This window comes from Lissotriton vulgaris, chromosome 5 (genome assembly GCF_964263255.1).
Source record: "Lissotriton vulgaris chromosome 5, aLisVul1.2, whole genome shotgun sequence".
NCBI lineage: Eukaryota > Metazoa > Chordata > Amphibia > Caudata > Salamandridae > Lissotriton > Lissotriton vulgaris.
The window spans coordinates 1,278,285,287-1,278,308,887 of NC_141693.1; the positions used below are offsets into that span (position 1 = coordinate 1,278,285,287).

The window sequence follows — 23,601 nt, forward strand, 5'->3', positions numbered from 1 at the left end:
CCACTCTCCATTGCAGATGTTTATGCATAGCAGACAGGTGTTTGCTTTCCTGTTGCCTGTCTCGCCATTGGCAGCTGGAGGGATCTCCTCTCTCGTATATGTAAACTGCTATCTAAGAAAACCCTAAGTTGCATTCTCTTTGCGTCTTCAGAGGTCTCCAGTACAACAGGATCCAGGAAGTGCGAGCAGACACATTCCAGCATCTCGTTGCCTTGAGGTCCATGTGAGTATCCCTTAAGCTCCCGGTGGGATAATAACTGGGGATGGATTCAGTCAACATTATCTTGTAGCATAGCTGGAAATTTGTAACGAACGTTTAGTAGGTAGGGCTCTGCAGATCATGATTCCCTATTTACTCAAGCTTGCACTTCTCTTTCAGTTTCCCAGGTCTTCTTGTCCCCCGATTCCTCCACCAGGGACATACACGCTCAGCTACCTTCTCTCTGCCCCCTGTATTCATTCACTCTTCAAGACAATGTCTGGTTCTTTCTCACCTGATCATCCCAAACGGCATCCATTTTGTACTTGCTTTCTGCTATTTCTCTATTCCATCAACCCTTCTGCCCAAATGATCCCATTCCTTACAACCTTCCGCTCTTTAGCCTGGAGTGGGAGGATGTGCTCATAAAGAGTGAGGTGGTAGAAGAACATAGAGAGCAAGAGCGTGAGAATAAGGGGGAGATGGGGAAAAGAGACGGAATAAAGATAAGAAAAGGAATACCGTCACTAGAGCAGAGCAGTAACAGAGAGGTAAAGGAAGAAAGAGAGAATGAAACAAAGATAAGGGGCGGGAATACGTTGTTTCACTGCTGTTTAGCATGTTAGTAGGTTGGGCGGGACTTGCATTTTTACTTTAGAATCAGTTCGATATATTGATCTTTGTGCTACACATGGTTTTCCAATGTCTTTACAGAGACCTGAGCAGGAACTCCATCCGAAACATCCACCCAGATGCATTTGTCACTCTGCGATCCCTTGTCAAACTGTAAGTGCATCTCTGGTGTCAGGGGGTCGAAAACTTCTCGTCATATCTGTCTCTGGTGGAAGTGTGCCCCTTGATTGCTCTTCTATCATGCACAGGGTTGGACTCTGGGCATCTTCCCCTACAGGACAGCAGTCCCACTCCTTCGACGCGCTCATGCATTTAAATGGAGTCCAGCTCCCTTTACTCACTGGCCACTCACACTTCTAAACCTTAATTGAGTCTCTTTCCTCCAACCACTGTACGCGTTCACTTCCACAGACATACCTCATTCAATCACTAGGGATTTCAGTGAAGTCCTCCAATTGTTTTACACTTCAATGGATGCTCAATACTGCAGTACCTGACCTCAGACACATCAATGGAGTCTCAGCCGTAAGCCGCTGGCCAGATACACCTCAATGGAATCCCTTCCGTCCACATTTAACAACATCACTTGTTTCTTTGTGGAGTCACACTCCTTCCTTTACTGGCCTTATACACTTCATTGGTCTCACTCCTTTCTTGAGTTAATGCACTTCAGTGGGCCCTCATTCCCAACACGTCATGAGGCCGTAGCCTCCGTCACTAGGGTCATTCACTTCATCGAGCCTCTCTCCTTCTATCACTGCTCGTATACACTTAATGGAATTTTCCTTGTTACATTAATAGCTTTATTTCCAGTCCCAATGAATAGTCTTTTTTTTCAACAAACTGTGTTTTCTGATTTTGCTTCCCTTTGCCCCAGCAGAGACCTGACAGACAACCAGTTGAGCACACTCCCTGTGGCTGGTCTGACTGGGTTGCTGCACCTAAAGCTGAAGGGGAACGTTGCACTGTCTGAAACTTTCTCCAAGGAGACCTTCCCCAAGATGAGGTGAGTTGTGGCACTCTGTGAAATCCTAATTGAGAAGAACTTCCCCATGTTTCGGTCAGTTATGCACCACTGAGAATTCTTCTTCAGGTACAGTTTCCCAAAGAAGCTGATTTATGGGGCATGGGATCTGAGCCTCGTCGGCCTTGGGGAAAGAGAGTAAATGGGAGGTGTCTCTTTGCAACTGTGATGATGGGCAGAGGACTGAAACTGAACCTTGCTAAGCCTAAGTATTGACAGGACAAAGAGACTGGATCTCTCATACCCTGCTAGTCTATATCCTGTCTATATCCCACATGCCAAAGATGGTATGGACCATTACATAACAATGAGGTAACCCAATAGGTCGTAGGACCTGGGTGCAAAGTGATACAAACAACAATTGGTCTTAATGGATAATCCAAAGATACGTCAATTAAAATGGCCTATTCTGACCCTATGACAGTAGTCATAAACCTCTAATCCAAAATAAGAAGGGAATGTACCATTCCTAAATAAAGAGAAGAGTCTACTAACATTACAACACACAAAACTACAAATTAATTGGAAAAAAGCTGAACTTTCTTGAAATTAAATCATATACATATATATACATTTTTATATATGGTGGTTGCTCCACTGAGTAGAGTACAAGTGCTTGAAAAAAGTGCTCGTACAAAGGTGTAAAGAAAGAATGGAACAAAATATAACAAATTCAACAATTTTACAACAACAAATATGTAACATTGGTCTAGCCTGACACCTTTTCTTCAGAACAATTCAAATTCCATCCATAGTATACAGTATATGAATCAAGGTTGTCCCTTGGTGAACCATTTAGTTAGTCCAGGTTAAGTGCATTATCTTTGGATTATTGTTAGGAACAATTTTTATTTGTATAAAAAATGGAAGGGAAGCAGCATTTGAGGCACCACTCATTCTCCATTGTGATTCTGGGCAGATATCCTCGCAGTTCCTCAGGGGAGGACCTTCTAGAGCACAGCTGACGATGTGGTGTTCGGCCATATTGATCCAGCGACACATTCATTCCTCTTGTGAGGAAGTGCTTTCCTTGTAATGATAGTGCTCCTATATTTATTTCAAATCGAAGATATAGTGAGTTTATGATTTGCGTTGATTCTCCATCCATATTCTTCTCTCGTGAGAAGATAAAACCTGTGGTAAATTAAGAGCCATTTTTTCAGTTCCTTTCAAAGACTTCATCAGTCGATGGAGGCATAGCTAGCAAGGTGGCCGACCGGCATGTTGAGCCTGAGCTCATAGCCTGCCGATATGATACTGCTGCATTCTCCCACCCCGAAATGCCCAAACACCTGTGCTGCTTAGAGTTAATTGGCAGCCTGCACCAATAAGGTGGCAAGACTTTTATCTCCGAAATCCGGGACAGAGAAGCTGGTATTTACAGCAGTATCCCTGGGTGCAGTTAATGCGGCTCAGAGGGCCTCCCCTCGCTTGTTGATGCGCCAGCCCCGCCCTTGGGCTTGGGTGCGGCTGAAGCCACACCCCCCATTGACTGTTGTATGCTTGGAAGTGGTGCAATACCGGTCGGGCTGGCCTCTCACCACCAGCAGGGCTTTGCAACCATCCGGGGCATTGGACGCACCTCACCGGAGAACAATGAGGTAGCAGGCCAGCCCGGGTGGCCCATTTTGAACTTTCGAAGTCCTGTTCCTCCTGCGGTGGCAGCTCCGACTTAAGGTCTTAGTGTGGCAGGAGCCACAAACCACATCTGGGCTGCCGCACATCTAGGGGCCCTGTGTTCCCTCCAGGGCAGGCCTCTTTCCTCTAAGGGGGCCGCATTGATTAGCTGAGGCTCAATTCGCCACCACTGGAGGTCAGCAGGGTAGTAGCGGGCCTGGGTGGCCCCCCGAGACATCAGGGGTCTCGTTCCTTGTGACGCAGCAACACCGTCCGTCCCTGTCCCTGGGGGCAGTGATGCCACAAGCCCACCCTCTGTTTGGACACCTTTACTCCCACAGGAAGCTTGCTTCATTCCTGGGGCCGAGTTCATTTTACCAGAGTTGGGAGTTCAGTAGCCTGCGACTCGTTGCCTCGCTGTAGCAGTAATCAGCGATAGCTGTTGCTCACTCCGGGCTGCTCCTATGGCTGGTGGACCTGAGGACTGGTGCGTGGAGGCGTCCGTGAGAGGTGGCCTTCCCCTGTCCCATTGCCTAGAGTAGTGAGGTGCCCCCCTCCTGGGGTAGACCGGAGACAGCCTGTTTTGGACCTAGGGCCTGCCCTGGTGCCGACGTTGAGGGTGGATCGACCCCCTCCCTTGCACTACATCGCAGCTTGCTTAGTAGAGACCTGGGGGGCCTGCCAGGACTGGAGTCAGTGCTCCTCCGCCTTGTGGTTTGTTTTATCCCTTCACCTGCTGTTATCACGGAGGACCCTGGGTGAGAAGGGGTCATCGAAACTGGGTCAGAGACCCCCAAAAAGCAGAAGAAATGCGAAGAGGGAGCCTCCTTGGTCTTGACAAGTTGGTTTGCATTGAGGCTCCTCGGGTCCTGAAGAAGGGGGCCTTAGAGGTGCAATCTTCTGGTGGGTCCCCCGAATGCATAGCCTGAGATCCTATTGACTGCTGAAGGAAGTGAGAGCTGCAGAGGGGATGCGATCTAGTTCCATGGGTGACGCTTCGAGTGTGCTCCATCTCAATTTGGAGCTGCGTGGGGCCCAACAGACTAAAATGGACCAGTTTACTGCCAGTGGGCTGGGGACGGTGCACCAGGAGATGCTGAAGGTGGCTTACAGGTACCTCAAGGGTCCACCGGAGCACAGATGTTTGCAGATATTGAAGCTTTTACAATAAATGTCCATGTTAAGATCAACTTGGTCTCCCTTGATGTGAACCTACTCAGGGCTGACCTCTGTAAAGTGGCCGAAAGCTCTATGGCAACAGAAAAACAAGTTGTCCAAATAAAGAAGAAACTGTCGTCCAACAGGGCCACGGTGGTGGCTCTCATGGCGCAGATACAAAAATTGGAAATGTGTGCTGAGTATGCTGAAGGTCGGTCAAAGGGATGCAATCTAAACTTCGTGTGATTCCCTGAGAAGGTTGAGGGCACCTCACCTGAGCTATTTCTGGAGAGGTGGCTCAGAAAAAAGATCCTGGAGCATGCTCTGACACAGGTCTTTGTGGTGGGAAGGGTGCATCTGTTCCTGGCACCACCACCTCCACCAGGGTGCCTACATCAGACTATAATTGCAAAGCACCTTACTGTAGGGACACGGATGCCATTCTGCAGGCGGTTCGATGACAGAGCGACAGGTTGTTCAACAATCATACGATTCGCATCTTTCCAGATTGCACTCAACTTAGTCAGCAGCAGAGGCAGACGTTTGGAGGGGGGGTCAATCAGACCTCAAAGCCATGGGCCTCATCTATATGCTGCTTTAGTGCTCCAAGATGGTCATTCACATTTCTTCACCAGCCTGTTGGATGTGTGGGACTCGCTGAAGGTGAACAGAGAGGGTCACGCCTTGGTCGGGGTCCAGGACTCCTGCGGCTTGGTTACAGAGAAGATGCCACAGCAGGACGCCAAGGTATTAGACGGTTAGACATAGACGATGATTGATATCCAACGTCCAGGTGGTGGTGCAGCAAGATGGAACACTGGACATGGAGAGTCAGAGGCAGGAGAGAGAGGAAGCCAGAGCTCAGGTGGAGGCTGTCACTTCGGCTACATCGGCGGACAGTGGCTCTGAGGTGGTGGAGGAAACACAGGACCCTGAAATCCAGTAGCCCCCTCTCCTTAGCTTATCAGTGGTGGCTTGTTTGCTGACATCTGAATTTTGGACTTATCTGGCCTGGTAGGGGTGGTTCTGGATCTGACTCTGGGCCTTGTGGACCTGGAGTGGGCTGCGGTGGTGAGATGTGAAGGACTAAATGGGACTGGCTGAGATCTTTCCTGGTAACTGAGTTTGCCTTGATATGGGGAAGCCTGATTTTCTGGGAAGATTGAGGGCAGTCCGAGGAGGGGTGAGGGCGGGGGGATGGGTCCAACTTCAGTAGCCGCCCTCTCTTCTTCTTCTACTTATTAACTATGACTGCTCTTTTCTATTATTTTGTTCTCTATCGGGTGGGAGTCATTTGCTATTTTTGCTTCATGGAAGTTGGAGCTTTAGTTTCTGGGTGTTAGTGGGTGGGCAACAGACCTCTCTTGTCTCGCACAGGAGTAGTTGTCCAGTTGACATGTGTTTTTTTACAAAATGGGGACAGTGGGGGAGTTTGGAAGGGGGAGAGTGGTGGGGGTGTCATGGATGTTTAGTTGTTTTTTTGTTGGAGATAGAGACATGCATGAATGCACTATATTGGCAACCCGGGTGGGATATAGGTTGGACTTCACCACATTTGCTCCTCATGGCACTTGATAGACTTCCTAATGACACACTGTACACAGTAATTTCCTGGAACTTAGTATTAGTGGGTAATAAGGTGAAACAGGGTCTGGTTGTGAGGTATATCAGATATCAGAAACCTGATATAGTCCTACTCCAAGAGCCACATTTAATGGGGACACAATGCCACTTTATGAATAGGGGGTCATACACTACCCTGGCACATGTGAGTTCCTTTCAGGATCCAGAGGTGTAGCTAGCTTGATTTAAAAGCATACCCCATTCCTGGGTGGACAAGGGCGGTAGATATGTGGGAGTGCAGGGACTTCGGGCATGAACCTCTATTACATTAGTCAGCGTATATGTGCCTCCACGTCCCCAGGCAACAGTACTGGAACAGATGGCGGTCATACTTCTGTAAACCGACTCCACCTTCCACATAGTGGGTAGTTATTTTAATGCCATAATGGCTCGCAATTGGGAGTGACACTGCAGCCCTCGAAGACCACCCCCCCTGGCGTGCTTCGTATACTTGCAGTGTCTCTGTGGCAAAGCCATTATCCAAGAGTCTGGGATTATTATTTTTTTCCCCCTCGATGTATAGGGTCTTTTTCAGATTTGATTGAATTTTTGCTCCTGTGGACAAGGTGACCGGGGTGAACAGAGCTGAATACCCCTCTCTGGATTGCTGTGGTTGGGAGGTGTTCCCCTCGGGGTTTGGCTGGAAATTTGACGTGTGGTAATTCAGAGACATGGAGATTGCCCAAGAACTACAGTTCAACTCCGAACTTTATTATGCAGAAAACAAGGGGACTGTAGACTCGGAAATAGTGCTCTGGGAGGCCTATATGGCAGTCCTGAGGGACAGAGAACAGAATATCTTGGTGTGAAAGAAGTGCAAAGCAGCTGCGAAGATAGAGGAAATTGAGCTTCAGCTCAAAGACATTGCGACATTTTCCAGAGCCCAGACAGATCCGCAGATCCTCCTCGCCTTGATGGTGCTCCGAAGGGAATATCAAGACCTGGTGCAGGTAGAGGTTAGCAAACAGCAAACAGCCACGCAACACCGCCTTTATGATGCCGGTGACAAGGCGGAAAAGTTGTTTGTCTGACTCAGCAGACGAGAAGAAGAGGCATGCTGGGTGCAGTGTATTATTGACGAGTCATGTACTCCCCATTCAATGGATATTGCAATTTGCTGAGGCCTTTGCATAGTTCTAGGTCTAATTTTATAGGGTCCTTCGCTGGTAGACATTTAGCAAACAGCTGATTATTTAGACATGATTGACATGCATCAGCTGGTGCTTTAGGAGATTCAGAAGGCAGTTGCACGATTTAAACTAAGGAAGGTGCTGGGACCAAATGGTCTTCTGGCTGAGTTCTTCAAGCGCTACTCGGGACTGCTGGGTCCATATCTTTGTGACCTCTTTAGAGAGGCCCATGATGGGGGCGAGCTCCAGCTGGATCTGCAGCGCATGGCCATCATCATGATTCATAAACCGTGCAGCTCAAAGACCAGTTGTGATTCCATTTGCCTTATTTCTTTATTGAACATTGGAACGAAGTTGTTGGCCATGATTCTGGCCACCAGGCTTCTGAAGGTGATAGTCCCACTCATTCACAAAGAACAATTGGGCTTCATGCCTGACAGATCCACCAGACTTAATCTCATTTGTTTACACAACTGGACAGGGACTGAACCACAAGTATTTTTAGCGTTGGATGCTGAAAAGGCATTTGACACAGTTCACTGGCCCTTCCTTCACCAGACCCTGCGGAAGTTTGACTTTGGCCCCAATACAGACAGTGGGTTTTCCTGCTATACCAGGCCCCTTCTGCGATGGTAAGGGTGAATGGCATCCTATTGACTGCCTTACCGATAGGGCGGGCCACCCAAAAGGGATGTCCACTATCTTCTTTGCTGTTTGCCCTTACCATAGAGCCTTTGGCTGATATGGTCTCTGCCTGTCCTGACATTCATTGGTTCAAAATTTCTGATACTGACGGGAATGCTCAAAAAGTCTTGTTATACCAGACAAAATACTCCTTTATATCACCAAGCCAGTAATCATAATCCCGGCTATCATGCAGTTATTCGAGACCTCTGGAGCTTACTCAGGCTATCATATAAATTGGGGCAAATTGGTTCTCTGTCACTCCTATGGCTCGCTTGATCCGACTGTTCTTCCTCATACACTTCAGGTGACAAACGAAGGCTTCCACTACCTTGGCACTTATGTCACTCCCCACAGAGAGATATGCCTGACAACAAATCTCGGTCAGGTGATACAGGACTTTCAGTTGGATGCCGGGAGGTGGCGCACACACAGCCCTTAACCCTAATGGGGAGGTCAGCTGTTTTTAAAATGATTACGCTCCCCAAGGTACTATACGCCTTGCAGAACACTTACTACCGACCCTGGAGGCTACTTTTGTCAGGATGGTTGGTGACTCTGCAACTCTCCAGCATAATCCTTACAATGGTGGGATCGCTCCACCAGACATATTGGCTTATTATTGTGCCGCGCATATGGTGGGCATAAATTATTGGCTCTTTACACCACTAGATCAGTCTAAATACAGACTGGAGTGAACGCAGTTGGCCAGCCAGTCATGGCTGACTACCTCTATGGTGGGAAGGGAGTTCAGCACCTGCTGCTGGCATCGCAGATGGCGTTGGACATCTGGCAAAAATCCTCTAGGCATATAGGTTGGGGTAGAAAGATAACGCGGGGACATTGGTCTGGGAGGGTTCATGGATGGGCAAAATGGGAAAGCTCTGGGGCTTTGAGGCATGGGATTTGCTGGGAATCACCCACATAGTAGATCTATTGGAGGAGGGCAGTTTGATGCCCTTTTCATCCCTACAGAGGGAGTACTCCATTCACCAAAACCAATGTCTCAAGTATGAACAACTGCGCCAAGCATGATAAGTGAAGAAATTAGGTGACTTGGATTTACCTGAATATGTCCTGATGGAAAGCAGGTTGTTACTTGAGGAGCTGGAATAAATAGCTATCTCTCACCTAGAAGACGTTGAACAATAATATGCCAGACATGCTAAGCTGAGGGCCAGGAGGGAGGTGGATGTGGATGAGATGGATGACCTTGACTGGGAGGCAGTCCTGATGCACCCAACAGAAGTAGCTATAAAGTCATGACTGCTCCCTATCCAACTCAAGATACTGCATCGGGTCTACTATTATAAGGACCACCTGCATTACAGATGGAGGGCAGCCTGTTCAGACTGCTTGGCCGTGGGGATGCTAGAGGTACATTCAGACACATGATATAGGACTGCTCACTTATTCAGACTTGTTGGTCATGAGTTGTGTAGGAGCTCAGCCAAGTGTTACACAGACATTCCTCTTGATCCTTTATATATTTTATGGGGGGGTCCCGGGCAATGTGGATGTTCCTAGACCACAGCTTCTTTTCTAGAATCTGGGGCTGGTGGTGGTCAAATGAGACCCGGCGTGCCACTGGGGTGCCCTTGAGGTCTCTATGATGACTGAATGGAAAACGGGGATGGATCTCCATATAGCTGCTGAAATGGTCATTTACAAAAGTAGGGGGTACCCTCGTGAGTTCTTCAAGGTCTAGGGAGGTTGGCTTAGGCGCGATCATCTATACGCCTTGGGAGATACACCAGATCCCCAACTATGATCCTGATTCTTGATGTGCACTGTGATGACGTCCCAGTTCCTAATGTGTTTTATTCGTCTTGACACTTCCTCATGGTGTCGTGCTTGTCTTCTGTGAACAGTTGCACGTGAGATTTCACCTCCTTTGTTGTTTTAATTTATTTTGAGTGCAGACTTGCGCCCTGAATTGTTTTTTAATGTTGTACAAATCTTCAGTAAAGTTATTTTATATATATTTTATATATTATATATATATTTTTTTTATCAGTCATCAGTGCAACATTTTGTGTTCTTTCTTCAAGAAAGGCGTGGGTGCTCTAGTTTGCTCGACTTTGTAAAGTTTTACTAGAGTTCTTTCAAAGTTTGGTCTTCAGTGGAATGGCCTTGTACCTTATTAAATGCTTCTTTCTTTTCCCAGAATCCTCGAGGTGCCTTATGCTTACCAGTGCTGTGCCTACGGAGCTTGCAATAGCTTTTCCAAACAAATGGGGCAGTGGGAAGCGGACGACTTTGGAGCAGAGGGTGAAGATGCGTACAAAAGAGCTGTCAGTTTATACCCAGGCCATGCAGGTGAGCAAACAAGGTGCCCGTAAAGGACTAGTGGGCTGTGAAGAAAGAGCGAGAGGAAGTGGTGGCTTAGGATTAGCCCTTTGTAATCCAAGATGACTGATGTATGTAGGGGAGTGTCTGATAATGAGAGTGAAGTCCACTTCTTAGCATTGCAGCCATGTCCAGAGTCCCCTTCATAAGACCAGGCAGACAGGCCTCTTAAAAGGTTCAGAGGCACTGAACTTTACCAAGGTGTCATTGCGGCAAACAGGAGCATGCCAGGACTCCTAGAAGTTTCAGAGAGCACAGAACTTTACCCAGGGAGTCATTTCATTATGGATGTGTCTGTTGAGGCCAACAGCAGCAAGCGCATAGGAACAAGGTGCTGAATATATTGTGATGGAAATAGCTCTGAGCTATAGATGTGATGACCACTGACACAGGTCATTTCACAGACACCTGGAAGAAGCAATAAAGGGAGGCTGCACAGAATAAGGGTGATAGATGGCTTCGATTAAATAATCGTATAAGTGTTGTATTGGCAGCAGACCGTTACCATCTATGCACCCAGTATCTGGAATAACTCCTACACATGAACTAGGACTGCCCAAAAACTGCTCCCATTTCGGAAAGAGTTGAAGACTCACCTCTTTCAAGAAAGCTACATTACAATGCACGAACAGTTCACAAACCAGCTAAATATATGATTGTGTACAAAACAGGGAGGAAAGTGGCAGATTAAGGTAGCCTGAAGTAATCCTCGCTAGGTTGCACTGATTGAAGTTGTGAGGGACTTGTTGTTCCCTGTAGTGTTCAATGTGTTTGCTAGAAGGACAAAGGGGCAAATTAGCAAGAACCTCGTTAAAATTATCGCAGTTTTAGTGGCTGGAAACTACCACTAAAACGGCGATAATGGGCTTGCTAACGCATCCATCCATTTACTTTGCCATCCATCCATCCATACATTCATTCACTTTGCCACCCATCTATTTACCCTGCCATCCATTCATCATCCATCCACTACGACTTCCATTCACAGATCTTTCGCCCACTCATCCATCCCTTTACTCTATCCTCCTTTCAGCTGTCCCTCCACCTATTCATTCACTCAACGATTCATCCATTTGTTCTGCCATCCTTTCACTTGCCCATCCACCTATCCATTCATGCACTCACCCATCCCTTTACTTTACTATACTTTCATGTGTCCATCCATCATCATTCACTTCTTTCACCCACTCATTCCTCCACATATCCATTCATCCTCCTACTCCCTTTTTTTCTCCCTTTTCTTCCAACATTCCTTCTTTCTTTCCCTGTTCTATTTTTCCAGCTATCGGTTTTCGTCTGTGGCTGTGGGAGTGCTTCCGGTTTCCACTGAGACACGTTTGGTGTCCTTCTTGCTGGTCCACAAAATGCAATTAACTGAATGTTTGCTTATTGCGGCGCTGGGAGTGAGATAACAGAGCACACGAGGACGGAGGCGAGAGCAGAGAGACAGGCGGGGCGGCGAACATAGGAGGATATTTGACTTTTTGGGAGCAATGCATTCAATGTCGGGCATCGGAACGCCTAAGAGAAACCGAATGAACAAGTGCAGTCCAATCCTAACTAAAGCTTACCTAGGAGGACCTCCTTATGTAGGCAGCTTGAAGCGGTGGTGGTCGTCTCAAACTAAGTGAGACTGGTGTTCTTAATGTAGCTGGACTGTCTGCAGAAAATACCCGGCACTCCAAGAGTGCGTAGTGGTGGCGCGCGAGCGTGCGCCTGCGCATTACTTCTGCATTTCAAAAGCACAGTGCGGGGGCTGGCCCAAATTGCCCAGGGCCTTCAATGGTAGCACTTGTGCGCGCTACAATATTGTCGGTCTGGCCCCTGGGACCAGGTGCGCGTGCACTTAGATACACGTGAGGTGTGCAGTGCACTGTGCTGCTCGACAATGTGCCTAAGTGAATCCTGGGCTGGCCACTAGTATAACGCAGCTGCCGCCCCCAAAATAGTGCCGCCTGGGGCGGACCGCCCCCCCCCCCCTAGCTACACCAGTGATTATCTCTTATGTGCGGGGTTCTCGGCCATGACTGCAGGGGTCTCTGTTTTAGTAGTACAGATGAAAGGGCAAGATAGAGTGGGGGGAAAATGGGGAATAACTACTACTACTAAATAGGTGGAATTAAGAGGAAAACAATGAGGAGTTTAGAAATGGACATGTAAGCAATAAAACCCACCAACCAAAGACTAAGGCAATTACTATTCACTCCAATATTACTACTGGTAAAGTAGGCTCTAGTCTACTCCATCTAAGCCTTGCAGTAAGTCACACACCACACATGACCAAACATTGTTACTGGAAGGCACTCTCATAATTCAAAGTTGGCCAGCAATAACAGCACTTATGGAAATATAGGAACATGAAGGGAAATTGTTTTTTTATTTTATTATATGTGTATATATTGTTCTTTAAAGTGCTTTATTCACATTCAACATGTGATTTTGCAAGAGGGAAAGTGAACAGTTAGAACGCCACCACACCCATCAACAAATGAAAGTCTTTGTTACATCAACAAATTAAACACAGCTTGTCCACTTAAAAAAAGCTAGAGACCTAAGAATTCTTTTTAACTACCTCACTGAATATCTTTTTTTGCCTTGACCCTCAACTGAGTAACAATTATTTGAGGAGGAGAGAGTGAATTTAAAGGCAGAGAATCAACATCTTTGAGCTGTCCAGGGAAGCACTCATTGCTAGATGTCGCTTCTCACCTGATGTGCTCATTGACATAATAGCAGACTGGGATCAGGAGCTCAGTTCACCTGCAGCCCTGTCCCATGCCATCCTTGCACATATCAATGTAGTACTGGCTGCAGTCCCTTTTTTGCCAATAGTGGGAACATCATGGGCAGCTCAAAGGGAAGGCTGTCACAGTGCTTGTGACAGGTACTGAGATACATCACCATCTGAGTCCTTCCGTAGAAAGGATGTCTATTGGAGGTAGAAGTGAGAGAAAGAAAATTGGGTACAAGGAGGTTTTTCAGCGGTGATAGGAGTAAGAATGGTAAATCTGAACGCAGCGTTACTTATGAGGATAGGCATCCTTGTTTGCGTTGTATGCCTATTAAATTTGCTGACTATGCAATGAAGTATTATGTTGCCTTGTTTGTTGCTATATCTAACTTTGTATTTCAACCATTTTGAAATGTTTAGCTCATTATATTGTCAATAATTGATTTGTAAATTAGTTACCCATTTAGGTTCTAGCTTTGTCCTCGTCTTTTACTTTTGTTTGTTTGCAAAGTAAGTAGATATGTTGTGACTTATGTATTGGTGTGCTTGTCCACTCGGTAACCATGACAGTCTCAGGCGGCGTTGTCTGGACACACAAGGAATGTCTAACCGGGTGTTCAATGTGAGCTCATGAGGACGCGGTGGAGAGGCGGTTGATGGACGGAGCAGACGGGGGGATCCTCGCACTGTGCAGGGAGAATAAACAACTGAGCACTACAAGTTTTGCCTATGCATATTCTATCTACCGAAGTTACCTGTCTTCGGGACATATGCCCACTACTATGCAACAACAGAAAACATAAATTCAGAACTCAGAATCTGTTTTAAACACACATAAAGAAGAACTGAATATGTGAATCATCTTAACTAGTACCCAGAACAAACGGTTACAGAAAACAGAGCACAACCCTAACTACAAGGAAAGTGTACCTTTCAACCAAATGATAAAGAGATAACAAAAGTGAAAAACACAACCGTTCTTAGTGAAACAGACACTATAAAGCCATGTGCACATGAACATTCTGCACTATAAACATGCTAAAAAAAAACCATGGCAGAGTGGCACTGCACACCAGCATAAGCATTGCATAACCATTTAATGTAACTTTTATGAATTATGAACAATGGCACTCTTCGTAGACAACTTTTCTTATGAAAAAGAACAGGCTAATACAGCCACTTAGTGCTATTAAATTGCACTACAAATACACACAGTTTGTGGCATGTACAGCTGTAGATACACATGCTGTGCATTCTACTTCCATCAAGTGTTGGGCTCAGACGTGTGCAACTTGTTTTTCCTTGAAAAAGTATTTCTTGTCACAAGGAATAGTGACTCCTCCTGTTAGTGGATAAATGCACATGGGCATCAACTCCATTTTTAAATTATTCCACAGTGGTATGAGAGGCAATATATGCGAGATGAAAACTCTAGAAATGCACATCAAGTAAAATAATGAGTAAGTCCACGTCGTTGCTTGTGATCTTTAGTTGCTTTTATTCATGATGCATTTGGTGTTCAAAACAGCCAACGCGTTTCGCCCAAACATGGGCTTCTTCAGGGCAAGGCATGTGTTAGTCGGAGCGCCTCGATGTAAGGTTCGCGTCCAAAATTGATCAAGTCCGTGATGTACATACTCTAGAGTTTTTATCTTGCATATATTGCCTCTCATACCCCTGTGGAATAATATTTTAATTTGTGGTCATGTGGCAGCTTGCCATCTGAGGTGGGCAATATCCTACTATTTTTGTGACTTGTCTTGGTGGTGCAATCCTCTGCAACCCAGCTGTCTGTTTCACATATCAGTAATCCATTTTAAAATAGTTTTTTTTCCACCGTTGGCTTTTGGACGTTCTTCTGCAAGCTCCGTGTCACTTTAACTTGCATAACATTGGAAGATAATACATAAAATTGGAGCAATTAAAAGTAATCAAAACACAAAATAGACACACATTTCAATTATTTTCCTTCACATGAGTAAATTCTAAAATATTTTCTCTCAATATCTTTTGCCAGTCAGCAAAGCGATGAAACCACCACATTGTACACAAAATTCCATCCCAAACACGCTGATCAAAGTATTTACTGGCAGTCCAGAATTTAAAAACATTAGAAGATTTACATTATAATGTGTCTTTTTTCTATTGCTATACTTCATCTAGATCTAAGCACTCCACTTCAAACCATACCTCACTTACAAAAAACGTCTCCTAACTCAAACGGAAAATAGTTTTTGATTCCAACAAAATTGTCCCTGGCCACACAAGCAAGGTGCCGCATAGAAAGGCCTAGAAGGAACAGTGAGGCAACAGTGCTTAGCAGAGGCTGACTAGAATATCATATATAGCAGGCACACGCAAGGAAAACAGATATACCAGCTGCACGCCACTGCCTTTGCATCATCTTGTACTCGAGGGAGAATTTGCACAAGGCTCTCCCACGTGCAGGACACTTCAGACAGCAAACTTACCACACAAACGTGGTTGAACAACATTCACATTTCTGTTCAGACGTGTGGACCTCCTGAAATAATGTTGGCAATGTAACTTTTGCAAACATATATTGCAGTTGTTAAAATTTAATTTTTTAAACTTCCCTAATAAGATAAAAAAAATCAACATTAAACCATTGTAGCTCCATGTTGGATCCTCCAGATCCCACTCACGAATTACCGAGGACCACACAGATTATTGCTGTTGCACACGATCCCTCACTCTCAAATCATATCTGCTTTCCCCAGTAGGCAGAGGGAAAAAGTACTCTCATCTACCATGTTTAAACTACAGTGGCAGCCACCACAAATAAAGGGTTGTGGGGTGGGTGGAGGGAATGCAGGAGGAGGAGCGCAAGGGAGGGGCTGTGTGGGGGGAGGGGTAGCGTGGGCTGTTAGAAATAATAGATTTAAAAAACATACCTTTAGTTGTTGGCCATCTCCAGCGTCTCGTCGCGTTCACCGTCTCTCCTCTTCCTGAGTCCCAGCAATCCAATGCAGGGCAGTATGGAGATTGGACTGAGCAGGCTAGAAAGAGCTCCGCTTAGGCCAGGGAGTCTGTGGGGGTTTCTCCAGCCAGGCTGCTCAATGCAGCCAGACTGGAGAAATCTAAGTGTGCATGTGTGTTTTGGATGGCCTGAGATGGCTGGCCAAACACACATGAGCACTTAGGGAGTGCACATACCACTCCTCCTCTCCCCTCCCATGCTTTGGGGCCACCTCTCCCTACAGCGCTGTCTAAGAGCCGGTAAAATGCAAAATAAAACCATGCAAGAACATTGTTTTATTTTACATTTGCTTCCTCTGAGCCAGACAGTGGGGTGATGCTCCTCCGCCACTGCGAAGGAGCTGCGGCTGTTAAACTGGTTTAAGAAAATACAAATTCGGGCACAGGTAAGGCTTTCACTGCATTCTGCCACTTCTTTGTAACCTCTTTAGCCTGATTCTTATCCACTCCCCATTGTACAATTCCTATTCATCCTGCCTCTTTCTTAGCCTGGATTTCTCCAAGTTCTGAGTACTTCTTAACTGAGCACAGACTTTCCACAGTGCGGATTCCTCAGCCTGGACATCTCCCCTGCGCCGAAAAGCTCTCCACTGGCCAAAGCCTCTACGTGCTGTGTCTTCCTCTGCCTGGATGGCTCCCCATCAAGAGCACATCTTCATTGCACTCAGCCTCTCCCTGCTGCGCCTTCCTCAGCCTGGACATCTCCCCAAGACAGGAACCCTCATCACCGAACACAGCCTCTCCTCATTGTGTCTTGGTCTTCCAGGTCAGCTCCCCAGCATAGGCACTTCTTCCCCCAGAAGTCACCAGATGACCCATGCCACTGGTGGGGCACATACCCATTTTCTTCAGTGTTACAGCTGGAAGTCCATGTAGTCCATTTTGCCTCTCACTTTCTCTTTAGGGCCCTCAGTGACAGAGGGCCTGACCACAATCTTGGCAGATGAGATACTCTGTCAAAAACATGACGGATATTCCATCCGCTGTATTACAAGTTCCATAGGAAATAATGGAAATGTCATTTGGTGGACAGGATATCCGTCACATTTGTGACGGAGTTATCCTCTCCGCCAAGATTGTAATCAGGCCCAGAGTTCCTGTAAATCTCATCACCAGTGATACAAATGAAGATGAGTGGATGCAGGCAAAGATCTTTGGAGACAGACAATTACATATGTTGACATAGGATGTTAGTCGCAAGTCAGAAAACATGTTCAACAAGTTGCTTTTTGACGCGTTTTTCACAACGTATACATTTAGATCACATTTAAAAGTTAACTAATTAAAATTGCATGTGCAATCTTTTTTTTCACATAATTACTAGAAATATATTAATGTAAATATCTGTTTTGATTTAAAATACGTATAGTTAGAAATTAAGCCCCTGATTATTCTTAATTTAAATCAATGTCCAAATATATTACATTTAATTCTAAACATAATCTAATTTCAAACCTTTCAGTTTTATGTATCATTTGCCTTTGAGAATCATTTTTATTTATTTTTATTTTTAAGTTTTATATAGGACAAACAAGACCCTTTTGGGTGACCGAGCGCTTTACAAGAATAACAAAAGTGGGTATGATACAAATGGTAGGCAACATACATAAACATGGTATAGTTGTTGGCAATAGTTACACATGCAAACGGTAAAGAGACATTGGAACACATAGTCAATCATAAATACTGGCATAGGAAAAGTCTGAAAGGTGTCAAGATGGTATGTGAGTGGAAAGGAGGAAGCAGCTCAGATCACCGTGCTATGGATGAGGCGTGAAATATATTTTTTAATGGAATGACAGACAAGCAGGAATGTGTCGCACATGAGGAGAGGGAGGTATAGCCTAAGTGTGAGCGGAATTAGTTGAATAGTGGAATTTTTACTTCTTTCCTGAAGACTGATGTGTATGGGTTGCATCTGATCTCTGGATGCAGAGAGTTCCAGATTTTGTGAGCAATTCCAGAAAAAGGATTGATTGTAGGTTTTAGTTTTGTTTAATTTTTGAGGCTTATGTAGGAGGGAACCTGTGCTTCTGGAAGATCTGTTTCCGCCCGATAGAGTATATTTCTTGGTCAGGTAAGGAGGATAAAAACTTAGGTTTCAGGGACGTTATAGTTAATATATGGTATAAAATACTTAGAAATTCACTGAAAAAACAAAAGGTTACAGAGATGTTATAGTTAGGCTGGGTTTTCACTCGTACAAAACCTGCAACTGACCCCCTTAATTATTGCATTTGTGCCCCGGGGAGGTAGCGATCCCCAGTGCAGCAGGGGAGGCTTAATGGCCTCCCCCGCATTACTTACACACAAAAAAACTGTGTGACTCAGGGAGGTGGCGGTCCCCGGGGCAGTGGGGGGGGTCCGCGAGGCACCCCCATATAATTTTAATTACCCGGGGAGGTGGCGGTCCCCAGGACAGGGGGGTCCACGAGGTGAAGTGTTGGGAGCCAATCAGAGCAGCTCATTTCTTATTTGTTTGCAAAAGCTTCATGACCAGAGATATCACTATAATTTTCAACTTACATTTCTAAAAAAATACTGAACTGATTTACACCAAATAACAAAAAGCGTAATCTGTGTAACAACATCAACCTTTCTGTCAAATTTGGTATAATTCCTTCAAGCAGTTCGGGCTGCAGGTTCAACAATGTATTCCTATGGGAATTAACATTACTAACGCACCCTTATTTCATGCACCTATTTCGCGGTCCCCCCTGCAGGGATCACCCTCTTACTTTCACAACCTACTTTGACACTTTTTTGGAAAATTTCATGAAGATTGGTCAAATGACGCCAAATAGGCAAGTTAAGAAATTTTTTTCCCATATGGCCTCCTCCGCAGTCCCGGAGACTGCCACCTACAAGCGGCAAATGTAATGGGGGGCCTCGTGGACACCCCCAATTCATGGGGACCACCACCTCCCAGGGGGCCAAACTTCCTTTTAAGAAACAGGAAGGAGGCCACCTGGCCACACTCCCAAACCGTTCTCCACCCCAGGCACCCCCCCTCACCTCCCACAGAAGGCCTGTAATCAAGGAAAGTGGGGGCCCATGGCTTCCCTCCTGGAACCATACATGACCAAGGGGACACCACCCTCCAAAGGCAGGCTTCTACTATGTCCCATGGTGCCCACCCCGGGAAATAGCTGTTTGCTTTGGCAGGAGCTTCACCTCTTTTTATTATCAAAAAGCAGTAGATCAGGCAAGGGCTAAACTTAACTCTGTGCACTTAAGAGAGCATAATGAGAAGACATTCCAGCAAGAATTACAATACACAATAGAAGGGGGTTCCCCGACAAGATAAATGATATAGGCAGGAAAGGAGGGGATTGGAACAATGTAAATAGAAAGAGCAAAACCCTCCTTGGCTGTATCTGCTCGCCCTGACGAAGGTGCCATACACCGAAACGCGCGTGGGCGTCATTCTTAAGAACGGCAGTATTTGAGTCCCTGAGGACAACAGCCTTCCATCTAATCTGCCTTCTTACCTTTGCACCCCCGTCCATGCAACTATAATTTCATTCTTTAGTTGCAGGCCATGCTATACTTATTTAATTGAACTGCTTGAATGTTTGTGAGTCTGATTGATCCCCTGAAGGTATGAGTGTCTGTTAAGTTCTTAGAACTGCCCTGGAGTGAGTGGAACACTGATTATTATGAATTAGCCTTTCTCTTTTTATGTGATATGAAAAATTTCGTGTGTCTTATCCATTGAACTCTATGTATGTATATACCGAATGCTTTTTAGAAATGTCAGATTCTATCAAAATAAATACATTTATATTTTCTAAAAAAAGTATGGACTGACCTACACATGTTTGATGTCCTTGGCTCTGATGCATAGTTAATGTTGCTCCATATATAACAGTTGTGGATCCCTTAGAGGAACTCTAGTTATCTATCTTGGCAGGGTTTTGATCTTTCTATTTACATCACTCCAGCAAGAATTGATAAGCGCGAAAGATCAACTAAGAATTTTTTTTATTTTAGAAGAGATCACTGGAAGTAAGGCATTCCAACAGAAAGTTTACGAAGAAAGTCAGCTTTTAGGCAAATACTTTGCATGGTCTATTAAAACAAAGCAAAGTAGGCAATTGATCTCACAAATAAGAGACCCCAGTACTGCAACTTTGGTAGGAGATAAAGATAGGATGGCAGAAATATTTGTATCCCATTTTAAACAAATCTAAGCTGACGCACAGATAATAAAGCCACAGGATTTAGAAAGCTACTTTGCCATATTAAAGTTACCTAAAATTATTAGGGCTAATATTGTAGCCTTGAATACACCTACTGAAATAACAGAACTAACTGAAATACTAAAAGGTATGGCTAGCCCCAAGGCAAGTGGGAATGATGGAATCCCGGTTGAAGTAAACAAGATGTTTTTAGATGAGCTCTCCACATTTTTAATATTCTTGTTCAATCAAATTATGGAAGGGACTCTCTTCTCTAATAGATTCAAGGAGTCAGTTGTGATTACCATTCTCAAAAAACATAAATCCATAAACCCTAATTCCTACAGCCCAATAAGTTTATTAAACGCAGATTTCAAGCTTTTTATGAACATTTGGGCAAATAGGATTGCTGTGTGTGTGCAACAAGTGGTTCATGCAGGCCAAACAGGAGTCCACCCAAGTAGATGTTAATGGCAGCTAATACTTCTTTTTTGATTCAGGCGAATGATTATCTTTCTATTATCAAGAATAAAGTCTCAATTCTACTGATGGACACGGAAACAGCGTTCAATCTTGCCGACTCGCAGGCTCTCTTTTTTATTTTAGGAAAGTTTTATTTTCCACTCCGTTTCATAGCAATGTTGAGGGAAATATACAAAGGGGCTCTATCAAAGATAATTATTAATAAGGAACAGGTGGAAGAAGTGGCGATTAGGCTTGTACACAGCAGGCTGCCCCGTATCTCCACTCTTATTCTTTCTCTTCTTTGAGCCACTTGCAGTAAAAATTCGCTCTAATTGATCAATTTTGGCCCCTATAATGGGAATGCCAAAAATTTAACTTTTTGCAGATGATATGAGGCTAATTCCCCCACGACGCAGAGGGATGGGGGCCGTGCGCTTGGCGCCGCAGTGCTTGTGACGAGCTCGGCTCGTCATGCAGCATGGTGGCGCTGTGCTCATGATGAGCTGAGCTTGTCATGACCACACCAGTTTGATGGAACGCCCAGCAAAGCAGGGGAATTATCCCCCACGTGGGCGTTTCACGGCTGTCATGACGAGCTCAGCTCGTCATGAGCACAGCGCCACTGTGCCTCATGACGAGCTGAGCTCGTCATGAGCACCCAAGGTGTTAACTCTACAGAGTCTCAACTGCTAGCAGGGCTGCACATTTTGCCACAACGACCCATAGGATACCTAGGGTTATATGTAACAAGTGATTTTTCTCAATTATTTCAGTTAAATTATCGGAATACTCTGATGAAGGCAAAAAGGCTTTTAGAGAGATGGTCGTTACTACCTCTGACATTAGTGGGTCGAGATTCACTAATTAAAATGTCATTACTCCTCTTGTTTGTATTCTTGTTTTTAAACCTCCACTGAAAGTACCAATTTCATACTTAAAGGAGTTGGATAAAACTATCCAGAAATTTGTATGGGCAAAGAAACAAGCATGGGTAAAACTATCTATTCTTCAATTGGACACAGAGAGGGGGGTGTTAGCACTACCCCATTTTTCCACTTACTATCAAGCTGCCTTAATTAGTTATAGAGTACATATAGCAGCACCCTTTTCAAAATATGATCATTTTCTCCTAAACCATATATTAAAAGAAAGTGCAACCCAGCAACCAGTTTTTCTTCAATCTACGAAACTACCTAAGAAAACAAGGTATAAGGTCATAACAGTAACAGCAATACATACCCAGCGCTTCTATAAAGCATATAGGGGCATATTATCAAGCCTGTGCGCTAAAATTATCGCCGCTTTATCGGCCGAAAACGGCCGATAAAGCGGCGATAATGGGCTTGATATTACGCTCTATGGAATTCCAATCGAAGCACATGTTAAATGTGAAGACATCTAACATGGGCTTCGATTGGAATTCCACAGAGCATATTATCAAGCCCATAATCGCCGCTTTATCGGCCGTTTTCGGCCGATAAAGCGGCGATAATTTTAGCGCACAGGCTTGATAATATGCCCCATAATGTTCCAGTATGCTATGCATATACCTTTCTTCAAGAATGTGAGATGTGGGGCTTACAGCTTCCACAAAGGGTGCTGCAGTCGTATAATAGTCTAGGGTTCTCGAAGTTTGGCGATTTTTGATAATTTTACCCAGTTGATAACGTGGGAAGCACTTCTACAGCAATCCGGTAACCAAAATCGATGCTTATCGTTGAGCTACATGCAAATATCAAGCTTCCTTAAAAATAACTATGCAATGATTAATAATCCAGTAAAAGTAATAGTAAGAGGGTTAAACAAGATGAAATTGTGTGGCATAGGAAACTGCTACCGGCTACTATGCCAGGGCATAAATAATAAGCTTACTGAGGAGATGCTCCCAAACCTGTTGCAGGAAACAGGTTGTCGGTTTAATAGTAAGGAATGGCAACTATTGAGAGAGTGTGGTCACAAAGCCTTGAGAGGAGCCAATTTCATCTAGATAGTTGGCATATTATACTCCTCTTAGTTAGCATCAATTGTTTTCATCTACTCTGAATCAATGTTTTAGATGTAAGATAGAGGGGGCGGGGTGGTGGGTACATATATTCTTTACAAGCCCTAGTCTACAGCACTTTTGGGAGGAAGTCTTTTAGGTTTATCAGTCACAGCATGTCAAGTGTCATTCTTCCATCAACATTGACGGCCCTATTGGGAATCTCTCAGGCAGGATTTCAGCGGACAAAATATCAGCAATACTTTATTTTTATTGCAATAGCGTTAGCCAAATCCTTGGTGTTGCAGAATTGGAGATCATCGAAGGTACCAACAATAGGTCAGCGGCTCTCTAAGTTGGATTGGGCCTATCAGTTTGAAGAGGCATATGGAAAGAGAGTAGGGCACTCTGCAGATTCAGGGCTACGTGGAGAAGTGTGGCTTAATGGTTAGAGCGGCAGACCCTGATGCAGCGGTCTGGCCCGGGACCAGGGTTCAATTCCCGCCTTGGCGGGTCTTGGGCTCAATTTCCTCGGACCTGATCATTCTCGCCTCAGTGCCTATTCTAATCATGGGTCCCACTCTGCAACTCTGAGCAATAGCTTGCTTAATCTCCACAACGGCTCCAACAGCGCTGGGATGCCTGGCTTCACCTTGGGGGTGCCCAGGAGTGTACATTTCACAGGGAAAAGCCAGGAAGGGTTCCACAGCGGTATGCGTTACAGCGCCAGGACACCCCAGTGGGGGTATTAGTGCACTTTACAAGTACAAATTACATTTACATTTACATTTACATGGGTGGACTACTCTGTGGTCGCTTAGGCATG

At 45.1% G+C, this 23,601-nt stretch overlaps 1 protein-coding gene across 1 annotated transcript in view; it reads left to right on the forward strand.

Moving 5' to 3' along the window:
* LGR6 (leucine rich repeat containing G protein-coupled receptor 6) overlaps positions 1–23,601 on the forward strand; it is a 483,208-nt gene that overhangs the window by 449,252 nt on the left and 10,355 nt on the right. Inside the window, exons 13-16 of the mRNA XM_086923128.1 lie at positions 152–223; positions 914–985; positions 1,713–1,838; positions 10,236–10,387. Of these exons, the coding sequence (XP_086779254.1) occupies positions 152–223; positions 914–985; positions 1,713–1,838; positions 10,236–10,387 (422 nt within the window). The remainder of the gene's footprint in view (positions 1–151; positions 224–913; positions 986–1,712; positions 1,839–10,235; positions 10,388–23,601) is intronic.